The sequence below is a fragment of the Sinohyriopsis cumingii genome, chromosome 18 (genome assembly GCF_028554795.1).
Source record: "Sinohyriopsis cumingii isolate HCF-2022 chromosome 18, ASM2855479v2, whole genome shotgun sequence".
In the NCBI taxonomy this organism is placed as follows: Eukaryota; Metazoa; Mollusca; class Bivalvia; order Unionida; family Unionidae; genus Sinohyriopsis; species Sinohyriopsis cumingii.
The window spans coordinates 59,398,369-59,410,602 of record NC_142978.1 but is presented as its reverse complement, the minus strand read 5'-3'; the positions used below and the strand labels follow the sequence as shown (position 1 = coordinate 59,410,602).

At 33.3% G+C, this 12,234-nt stretch overlaps 1 protein-coding gene across 2 annotated transcripts in view; it reads left to right on the top strand.

Moving 5' to 3' along the window:
• LOC149776746 (rap guanine nucleotide exchange factor 4-like) overlaps positions 1–12,234 on the top strand; it is a 272,232-nt gene that overhangs the window by 238,259 nt on the left and 21,739 nt on the right. For both annotated transcript variants that reach the window (XM_089941417.1, XM_089941418.1), the window contains 2 exons: positions 1,247–1,372; positions 10,996–11,174. In XM_089941417.1, coding sequence (XP_089797543.1) covers positions 1,247–1,372; positions 10,996–11,174 — 305 coding nt within the window. The remainder of the gene's footprint in view (positions 1–1,246; positions 1,373–10,995; positions 11,175–12,234) is intronic.

Genomic DNA, 12,234 nt, shown 5'->3' with positions numbered 1-12,234 from the left:
TATTGCTGTTGTATTCAGGAACAAAAATAAATTAAGTAGTAATTGCAGTTGCGCATGACCATACAAACATTCAGTAAGCTTACATGGATTCAGTATACTGTTTTATGAGTGTCATGACCACACAAACTGCTATAATAGGGTTCAGTATACTGTTTTATGAGTGTCATGACCACACAAACTGCTATAATAGGGTTCAGTATACTGTTTTATGAGTGTCATGACCACACAAACTGCTATAATAGGGTTCAGTATACTGTTTTATGAGAGCCACGACCATACAAACTGCTATAATAGGGTTCAGTATACAGCTGATGGGATCCTTCACCATACAAACATTCAATAAAGGGATTCAATATTCACTTTTATGGAATCCCTTGATCATACAGACATTCCTTGAGGGGATCAGTATACAGATTTATGGAGTCCCTAACTATACAAACATTCTATGACCATACAAAAGTGCTGTAAGGGGACTCAGTTTACAACTTTATGGGGTCCCTAACTATACAAACATTTAATAAAGGGGTTCAGTTCACAGATAGGCTTTATTGTTTGGGACAACATGTCTAAAAACAGTAGGGATTCTTTTATAGCCCTTCATGACCTGAACATAGGTCAGTTGCAAAGTAAAATATTTCAGAGTCATGCGGAAGTTCCAAGTTGATCAATTTACACTTAAAAATGTTATTCCCAGTTGCAAACTTTTTCTCCCTAAAATATATTGGTGTAGATTCCATTGCCAAACACAACACCCCCCACAAAAATAATCATTAGATGTTGGTGGGGAATTGAGAGCCATTGAGTATTTAAGTCATTGTGATTTTGTTTTTTAGTTCCTGAATTAAAGTACAAGGCTAAAATTCATATTGATTACACTCTGACCTTCTTAAATTGACGCAGACAGTTTGTCATCTAAAAGTTTGCTAAGCCTGTTTATCCAATGAAGAGGTTAACTGTGATTGAATGAACGAAAATAAATTGCTTTGATTTTGTCCCTTTTTTTTATGAAATCAGCCCCTGAGTATCCAGGACCCTGTCTGTAGAAGCAGAAATAAATGTAGCCTGGCTTGCAGTCTGGCTTGATCTCAATTTAGTACACTTAACATGCTCAAAGTTGAATAAACCTTTGGTGCCCTGGCCTGTCCTCACCCTGGCAGAACATGCAGTTTCACTCAAATTATAATGTTTTAAAAGGCCAAGAACTTGAAATAAGACGTTAGAAATCATTTATTAATTTTTATTGCAGACACCGTTGCCAGAGCAGGATGGACCCTCTTTGGGGTCACTTAGTACATTAGAGCTGATGAGTTCAAAGGAGATGGCCTACCACATGACAGTTTATGATTGGGAGCTGTTTTCCTGTGTACATGAGGTATAATGTAAAAACAAAAATTTCATCATTAGTTTTAGTTACCATGTATTTATTATCAGTCACATCTTTGAACAAAGCTTGACATAGTGATAACTTTGGCATCCATGTGTATACATACATGCCAACCATTACGCTTTTTTCACACTAAATTACACCTTACACGAAACTGTATTTGGATTACGCATTTTTGGTATATCCCCCTCCCAAAAAAATAAATAGTTTGTTTTCTCATTTTTGTTAACATCCCATTAATTCCACAGACTGTATTATAGAAAAGATGGCTTCTATGTAACTACTACATAAGAGTATACTTGTCTGAAGACTTGCATGCACCTTCCTAACAATGTTATGTTCTATTTATAGCAGTTGACCTATTTCCAAGAAACATGCTGGTTTCTACTTTTGACCTCAGTTTCTATTTATAGCAACTGTATGGCTTAGTGAAGAGAGAACAGACTGGTTTTCTAACTTTTAATCTTTGCTCGCAGATTCTTTGTTCTAATTCTTATGTGGTACAGAACCAGTCTGCAGGTATTTCGTGCTAAAAGTCAAGTCAGATTTATTCTAGTTGATGCATGTGTTAGAGCAAAAATATTTTTCTGATAATTTCACAGATGGATTAGGAAAACATGAAAAACCAATTCAGAGATGAATACATGAATTGCACAATACAGCATTCCATTCTAGGGCAGCTTCACGCCCCTTGCAGGCTATGTGGAAAGGATTTTAATACTGGTCATGTTTGTAAAACAAAGAAACCTTGAATTAGCTCATTTTACTAACTCCAGTACCAAGGTAACTTCTTTTTTACAGCATAACTTAAGTGTGGACACAAATTCTATAAATGCAGAGGTATTATCTACCAAGTTCTTAAGAGAACATGGACTGCTCATAGCAGTAGACAACTACATTGGTCCTTTTTTCAAATGGATGTTTCCCAATTTCAAAATTGCAGAAAATATTTTGTGCACGAACAAAATCATCTAATATTGTTAGGTGTTTAGCAGAAGACACTTCACTTAAAATTGCAGAAGCCATGAAAATTGAGCCATTTATGGTTTAGTATTGTGACAGACAGGAGAAGTGATTATGACAAAATATTGTACCCAAGTCTGTGTAAAGACTTTGACAACGAAAAGGGCAAAGTCAGAGTGCTCTTCTTTCATTACCAGAATTAACAGTAGATTCCACTGGAGAAAATATTTGTATTATTTGCTTGATAATGCTTTGAATAAACATAAGTTGGCAGAACTGTATGGAGTTTTCAGCTGATGCAGCATCAGTGATGACTGGAATTCATCAAGGAGTTACATTCTATATTTTGAAAAATGTCTCCATCATTGTTCATATCAGGTTGTCTGTCATATGATGCACCATGCTGCTGGAAAGGCTGCTGATAAATTAGAAGAACTCTTGAAATATCAAGTTGGCACTCTACCTGACAATGTACTTCATACGGACAGAGTTGATTTTTTTCAGCTTATTTCCCAGCTAAAAGACCCATTAAATGTAAGATATAAATTTCCTCTTCTTTGTCAGGTTATGAAAGGAATATTGGTTCTTTACCATTCTAATGCTGACTGAAAGATTGTTCAGTATTGTTAACAAAAACAAAACTGAATTCAGATCCAGGCTTTGTAACCCAGCACTTAGTGCTCTACTGGTGTGCAAAACATTCATTGTCTCGGCTGGTACAAAGTGTTTTGAAATGCAACATTAAAGCCCATTAATTTTTGAAAATGCAGAGTGTTATATATGAAAACTTGAAGCAATAATTGACATTAAAAGTCCAGAAGGATAAATAAATCATTTTCTACATATGCTTATTGAATTTTTATCGTGTTATATGTGAATTACTTTTTCTGCTCGGATTACTCTTTTTGACCACTTGGATTACACTTTTTCCTCACCAGGGGTTGGCATGTATGTGTATATATTGTCAAGTATATCTTGATGGAAGCTTGACATGGTGATAACTTAGGCATCCATGTGTACATATTGTCAGGTATATCTTGATGGAAGCTTGACATGGTGATAACTTAGGCATCCATGTGTATATATTGTCAGGTATATCTTGATGGAAGAAACTTAACATGGTGATAACTTTAGCATCCATGTGTATATATTGTCAAGCATTTGTTGTTTATTCTACAAATGTTCCCTGTCTAAACTTTGTGGGTGACTTGCACTTGGTAATAGAGCAACCTTAAGGGTCTAGGTTCTAGAAGTCAGATGTTTTGATCATGGTACGACTAAAATAAACTGATGGTTTCAGTTCAGTAAATTTAGTTTTAGACAGAATACCAGACCTGCCAACCTTTACAATTTTGCCTCAAGTCTTAAGAAAACTACCTTTAAAATACATACTTGCAGCATAAAAGCAAAACCTACTAAAAAAATATTCTTGCCTAAAAATCTGGATAAATAGTTCATCCTTGTTTGATTTGGATCAGGTTTTAAAATTAGAATTAGTGGAATTTACAGCAGTACCTCAGATGCTTTGAACTGCACATATTTTTTCATACAAAGCATCTGCATGTATGATTATACATGATTATATAATTGTTTTTAAAGGGACATCCAGCATATGATGCATGTTGAAGACAAAAGGGAAAATAATCCTCTTAAAAAGTGTTAATAATCAAAACAGAATAATAAAAAGGAATATTCAGATTCTTGTGAATTAAAGCAGAAAAGGACACAATTACATTAATTTGACATCACATGCCACTTCGTGTATGTCTTGTAGTGGGAGATAGGATTGCCGTTGTCATATGAAATGGAAAATTTTTTGAAGAATTACATCAACTTGAGAGATAGCAACAAGCCATTGAGCTGCATAGGGTTTGGTACTGAAGTTTGTGCTAAAGATAAATAAGGTCTACTTGTACTTTTCAAACTTTTCAGTTGAACATAATGTTTACTGTTGCAGCATGTTTTGAATACCAAACTTTCAGATATGTTTTCCAGCTTTACAATAGCATTTTATGATACTTTGTTACACCTTACTGAAAACTTTTCAAACTTACAGAAAAAATCAGCTGCCTTACTGAGATGGTCTTGTCAGGGTTGGCAGGTTTTGAATGCCATGATGATCCAGAGGATCAACATCCATTATTAAATAATCTCTAGAGCCAGCAATGCCCTACAAGTTCTTACACAGATGACTATTAAACATGTGTCATTCACTGTACTCTTGTTAACTTGCCTGACTGTAAGTGAGATTGGGGTTTTGTCATGCATTCATGAGCTTGGTATGGTCATGCATTGTCCATCAAGTTATGGTATGGTCATATGGTCATGCATTTGTCCATCAGGTTATGTTATGGTCATCCATTGTCCATAAGGTTATGGTGTAGTCATGCATTGTCCATCAGGTTATGGTATGATCATGCATTGTCCATAAAGTTATGGTATGGTCATGCATTGTCCATAAGGTTATGGTATGGTCATGCATTGTCCATAAGGTTATGGTATGGTCATGCATTGTCCATATGGTTATGGTATGGTCATGCATTGTCCATAAGGTTATGGTATGGTCATGCATTGTCCATATGGTTACAGGATAGTCATGCATCAATCATGCAATGTCCACCAACATTTACTATTTTAAACTTCTCAAAATCCACTGGACCATTTAATAGCATAGAGAGTTATGATATAAGTCATTTCAGGTTTTTAAAAATTATGCTGATTTGCCATCTAATAAAGTCCCGCTGCCAAAATATAACCTTGCAATGACTAATCCATTTGACCAAATGTTTATAGAAAGCACCATGGCAAAATGGCTTTTAAATTTGCATAAATGACACTGATCTGCTATTAAATTATGGCCACTGTTTATAAAATGGAAAAACTTTGAACTGTTTTTTTTTTTTCAAGTTTTACTGAACACATACTGGTATCAAGTACTTTTAGATTTGTACAAGTAATTCTGATCTTTATCAAGTACAGCAACTGTTACTAAGCTTATAAAATTTAAAGTTACTGGTTTCAGAAATGCCATCAAGTATGGCCCCTTTACATCAAATAAAAAACTTCACAGTTACTATTGTCAGAGATTCCTTGAAGAATATCCATCTTTAGTACAAAAAAAGAACAGCTGTAAAGTTACTTGTTTCTGAGATGCCATCCATTCTGATGTTGGCAGAATCGTTCCTATATTTAAGTTCAGATTACACCATCACATCTATCGGATTTAAATTTTACAGTCAGATAAAACTTTATGTATAGAAACTTCAGCTTGAATGAACACTGGTATATCTAGATCTCAGAGACGCTTGTACTTTATTTGATAATTGTTTGGTGAAAGATTGCCTAAGTACTTCTATCACCAAGAAGCAACTGCTGGATTAAGTTTAAAGAATTCCTGTTTTTGTGTTCAGATTACAGATGTTTTAAAGCTGACTTTCCTATCTCAGTATTAGTAGGCTTTTGGAATCTTTTCTTCTTTAAAATTTGGTAAAGAGAATTTTACCAAATTTGATGAAGAACATTCTGGCCTTTCAATCTTGGCACAAATAATGCTGATCTGTCATTCATGTGGCCAGCATTAATGTTAATAGAAGGCTTTAAACAACTTAAATTCTACAAGAGGCATCAATATATGAAAGTCTCTACAGCTTGTAAGAAGAATGCAGATTAGCAATCCAATATGACTTATGTTTAGACACAAATCTTACTCCTCAAGAAAAATGTTTAACAAAATTTAACCAAATTTAACTTTTTAAAGGTCTTTTAATTTTATACATGTGTTGCCTGACATCAAAATTTGGCTGAAGATATTTCAGATAGAGAAACCTTCAGACAAATCTTTTTCTTAGAATCAGTTGACCATCTAGCGGATTAAATTTTGAACCAATGCACCTGTTGACCTAGAAATGTTTATTACAGTAAAATCTGTTATGAGAGACTGCCCTTTCTGCTCCCCCACCCCAAAACAGTCTCTCATGACAGGTGGTCTCTCACAACAAGTTTGTTCAAAATGACCAGTTTCCAAGGTCCAGTTTCAGAACAATTTAACGAAAAATAACCACAATCACTGTACATATATTCTATTCTTTATTAATAGTTTTTGCTAAAATATTGTATGCATTCATCTTAAAACAAGATTATATAGCAATAAAGATATACTTCTATCATTAAATATGTAGTCACATTTACATTTGAAGATCACATGTTCATGTATTAGCATTTGAAATCATTTCTGATCTACTCCTTTTACTTTAAAACACTTTAAATTTGTTTTGCCAACATTTAAATTGCTCTTTTATGATTGGTCTGCTCTTTTCTGAGTGGTCTGCTCTTTTTCACTTCTTAAAGTTACAATGATTATTTTATCCTGTGTTGTTGTTCATTGTAATCATTATTTTGATTATGGTCATTATTTTGTTGTTCATTATAGTCATTATTTTGATGTTTATTATAGTCATTATTTTGATTATTATCATTATTTTGACATTGATTATAGTCATTATTTTGATTATAGTCATTATTTTGATGTTTATTAGTCATTATTTTGATTATAGTCATTATTTTGATGTTGATTATAGTCATTATTTTGTTGTTCATTACAGTCATTTTTTTGATTATAGTCATTATTTTGATGTTTATTAGTCATTATTTTGATTATAGTCATTATTTTGATGTTTATTAGTCATTATTTTGATTATAGTCATTATTTTGATGTTGATTATAGTCATTATTTTGATGTTGATTATAGTCATTATTTTGATTATAGTCGTTATTTTGATGTTTATTAGTCATTATTTTGATTATAGTCATTGTTTTGATGTTGATTATAGTCATTATTTTGATGTTGGTTATAGTCATTATTTTGTTGTTCATTATAGTCATTATTTTGATTATTATCATTATTTTGATGTTGATTAGTCATTATTTTGATTATAGTCATTATTTTGATGTTGATTATAGTCATTATTTTGATGTTGATTATAGTCATTATTTTGTTGTTCATTATAGTCATTATTTTGACGTTGATTAATTATTTTTAATTATTTTTATTATAGTCATTATTTTGATGTTGATTATAGTCATTATTTTGATTATTATCATTATTTTGATGTTGATTAGTCATTATTTTGATTATAGTCATTATTTTGATGTTGATTATAGTCATTATTTTGATGTTCATTATAGTCATTATTTTGATGTTCATTATAGTCATTATTTTGACGTTGATTAATTATTTTTAATTATTTTTATTATAGTCATTATTTTGATGTTGATTATAGTCATTATTTTGATGTCCATCATAGTCATTACTGTAGTATCATTTATTTTTGTTGTTTTCAATTTTTGTGGTTTTGTATTTTAAAAAAAGGCATTTTCGTTGGTACTTTAATTCGTGGTTTTGCATGTCAAAGTTTGCATATTATTAGGTGTTTAATAGGTATTTAATTTCATGGTTTAACCTCTATAAATACCCCAAATGAGAATACAAAAGAATAAAATTATGCCGACACAAACGGCGGTCACATTAATGTTTAAAACAATACTACCACCTGTATGAGCACAAATCAAAGATCTGGCAAGTTCAATACTTACACCATGTTTTCGACCATGTGAATAACATCACTTGAAGCCAATGCAGCCGACAACACTAAAACAATACTTTCATTTCTATGAGCACAAATAAAATACCTGTCAAGATTAATCACTTTTGCCATGTTTTCGTTTGAGTGCTCAACATCAAAGGAAGCTGACATAGCTAACAACACTAGTCCAATTGGTTATTAAAATACATATGAGTGAACTCTTACTTAAACTACTGTCCATCAAGTTGCACCATCAGTACTTTCTGATGATCATGGCATTAAAACAGTGACTTAAGAGTGGTAAAATTCAACTTAGACCCCCCTCGGCTCCTGGACTTCTTAACCCATCAGAAGCTGCAAACACGGCACAGGCGCTTTCTTACCAGGCAGCTAATGATGCAATAGAACCCCTGCTTCAGTCACTGTCCCAGAAAAGAAAGCAAGGAGAGTACAACAGTTATAACGAGGAAATCCGGGCAAAGATATTCAGATACTCCATCGATAATGGTGTTCCCAAGGTAGCCTGCAAATTCAGTAGCAATCTGAGTTGTATGATAAGTGAGACCACTGTACAGAGTATGCGGGGCCAATACATAAAGTTAAAAAAGCAAGATGGGCAAGAACTTTTTAATTTACCCAAACCACCTGGAGAAATCCTTTGATGCTAGGAAGCATGCCTGATGCAGAGATACAAGATTGGATCAAGAAAGTTAGAATTAATGGAGGATTAATCAATATTAGGATTGTAATGGCTGGGGCAGAGGCTGTGATCACCAAGCATGCTCGCAGCCAGCACGCACATTACGGTGGACACATCAGCATCACCAAGCATTGGGTGAGGTCGCTACTTCGCCGTATGGGATTTGTTAAGCGTAAAGGAACAAAAAGCATAAAACAGCTGCCCCATGATTTAGAAGACATTAAGAAAACGTTCTCAGAGAAAGTTAACACTGTAGTGAAACAGCACAATATTCCAGACTGTTTTGTAGTAAGACAGATTGGGTGCCAGATGGCGTCTGGATGATGGAAGCCTGTGGATCTAAGCAAGTATTAGTTTCTGCACTTGATGACAAGAGGCAGATTACAATTTTCCTTGCAAAAGCAAAATCTGGAACTCTCCTGCCCCCACAAGTCATTTATGCAGGGAAGACTGACAGATGCCTGCCTAAGGGTGTAGTTTTCCCTGACCACTGGGATGTGACTCAAGCAGACTCACACTGGAGTAACGAAGAATCTATTATATGTTATGTGGATAATGTCATCATTCCAAAAGGAAACAAAACACATGACCAGCTGCCCCTTGTGCAATGTAATCAGCAAGCAGTGGCAATATTTGATGTGTTTAGAGCCCACCAAAGTGTGAAGATGCTAACAAAGCTGAAAGACAGTGGAATCACTCCTTTGTTTTGTGTGCCTCTTGTACAGACCCACTTTAACTACTAGACTTGACAGTAAATAAAGAGTACAAAGAATAATTAAAGTCGCACTTCCACGAGTGGTATGCTAAACAGGTCAGGAACGCCATTTTGGAAAAAGAAGATGTTACTGATGACAATCAGTGCACAGTATTAGTAAACCTTGCAACCTCATTAATCAAGCCAATTCACACTGAATGGATAATTGTAGCTCATGCGACAATGAAAGATCGGACCTAATTGTCAGTGGTTTTGAGAAAGCTGGACTTGTTTAATTCAGCAATTTGGGGATTATTTACCTGAGAAGCATTTGTGAGTACCATGTGACTTGATTGACACAATGTTGATACAGTGGCTTTGTCCAGAAATCTGTGAAGTATGAGCTTTAATACTCTGCTGTAATTAGTGTATATACACAGTGTTTCATTAATAATAGTGTTTCAAGAAATAGTTATAGTATTTTACAGGATTGTTGTTCTTTTGGATTAAAATTGCATGGATAAAATGAAATGTGCTTTCACAAGGATTTAAATGTTTCAACAACAGTTGTACTCAAATGAAGGATCGACTTGAATAAGTATTAAATTAATTTTTATATACTGTTATTTTGTATTATATTTTCTTTCATTTTCAGTATTACTATTGTTTGAATACCTTATGCTTTTACTCTATTTTCTCTCTATCCTTACTTACCTCACGTATCAATTGAGGGCAGCAGGTATAAAATTACAGCTCTCGAACCTGTGCATTGAAACAGTATAAAACGATTTATAATTCTTTTTTAAAAGGTTAAAATAAACAATAAAACAAACACATGTAGAAGTTAATATTTATTTACCAGATTACAGTATTGACCTTAATTTATCGAATAGTAGTAGCTGTTTTAATCTCTAGGAATGAAACACTGTTAGAAAAGGGGGGCATCATCCTGCGTTGCTCATTTTTCATTGGGGATTTAAATTTGCAGTTCGGGGCAACAACAAAAAACAACGAAAATCAGTCCCCATGAAAATTGATGATACTACAGTATTTTGTTGTTCATTATAGTCATTATTTTGTTGTTCATTGTAGTCATTATTTTGTTGTTCATTATAGTCACTATTTTGAAGTTGATTAGTCATTATTTTATTGTTCGTTATAGTCATTATTTTGATGTTGCTTATAGTCATTATTTTGTTGTTCATTATAACCATTATTTTAATGTTGATTAGTCATTATTTTCTTGTTCATTATAGTCATTATTTTGATATTCATTATTACATATATTGTATACATCTGTTCATATATCCACATTTAAAAACCATTTATTATAAAAGTACAAATATCTAAGCCACAAATTTGTACACTGGATATGATTCATATAATTGGTTGCTTGACAGAATGATGTTAAACAGCCCATCAGCACATTAAAGTTTATTTCATGCCATGGCATTTTAGTATCTAGCCAGATGTACACCACAACAGCAAACCTGGCTTGGTCTTGGCAGGATTCATGCCCACACCCTTCTGGTCTTGAGTGAGCTCACTAACCATTGAGTTACCACAGGTCAGTTACTTATTAAAGTTGATTAACTGAAGACTGCATGGTAATTAGAATAGATCATACAAAAATGTAAAAGTCTTTGGCTTGATTTTGCCATGTCTATTTTAGTTCGAGCTAATCTATCAAGTGTTCGGACGTTACAAGTTCAAGAAAATTACAGCAAATCTTGACCTGTTTCTGAGAAGATTCAACGAGGTCCAGTACTGGGTTGTCACGGAGATGGTGCTTACAGCAAATCTTAGTAAACGTGTCTCTCTGCTTAGAAAGTTTGTTAAACTGGCAGCTTAGTAAGTATCACCTAAATTTATCAACTAATTCGGCATTCATGTGTATACTTAATTGCTGTTACTTGAAAAGATTCGATTTACTTTTATTTTATTTATCATATATACTTGCTTATAAATCCAACTGCAGATAACAAAGACCCTGGTGTGCCTTTCCATAATTGCTAGCAGATCAGGGTCTTTGTTATTTGTTCTGCTCATTACTCTTAACAAACTATATAGACACATTTCTGCCTGCACATTTTGGACTTGACTGAAAAATGAGTATATCCAGAATTTAGTCAGTCCTTGTAAACATAGTATATTTATTAAGAGAAATAAATGCTGTGATTTTTTTGTGTGACTTACAAGCAGTGAGTAACGCTTACCTTGGATATCATTTATCACACAAGTTGAGGGATCTCAAAGGATAAAATTAGAAATCAAGTCTGCACTCACTCTTAACTAGTGACTGATAATCACTTGTTATCAGTGAGGAGATTAGTGATGAAATAATGGATTTGTTAAATTAAGTATGTGGTATTAATAATAAAGCACATTTGACACAAAAAAGACAATGACATGTGCTGAAAAATTCTTTATGCCCAAACAGGATGGTTATCAGTGAGTAACCATTATGGAAGATGCAGGAGACAAAAGCTTTAATAAGGTAACAAACAAAAAAAATATAAGTTGTTTAAATGATTAAGCATGTCTGTATGCCATTGGATCTGAGTTCCATTTTATGCTTACTTGTGTCAGTATGTTATCTCTCTGTGAATCTATTTAAATCTTTCTTATTATTTTTTTTGGTCTCTTCAGTAGAACACAATATCAAGTGTACTTTTATGTTACCAGTATTATTTGTATACACAATATCAAGTTTGTTGTTATGTTACCAGTATTATTTCCAAACACAATATCAAGTTTATTGATACGTTACCAGCATAATTTGTACATACAATATCATGTTTATTGCTATGTTACTGAGTGGAATAAATATTTCCCACCTTTTTGTGTTGAGAACGTCAAATCACTTCCTTCCCTCTAATAAATTTACACAAGGTAGATAATATTGTTGTTG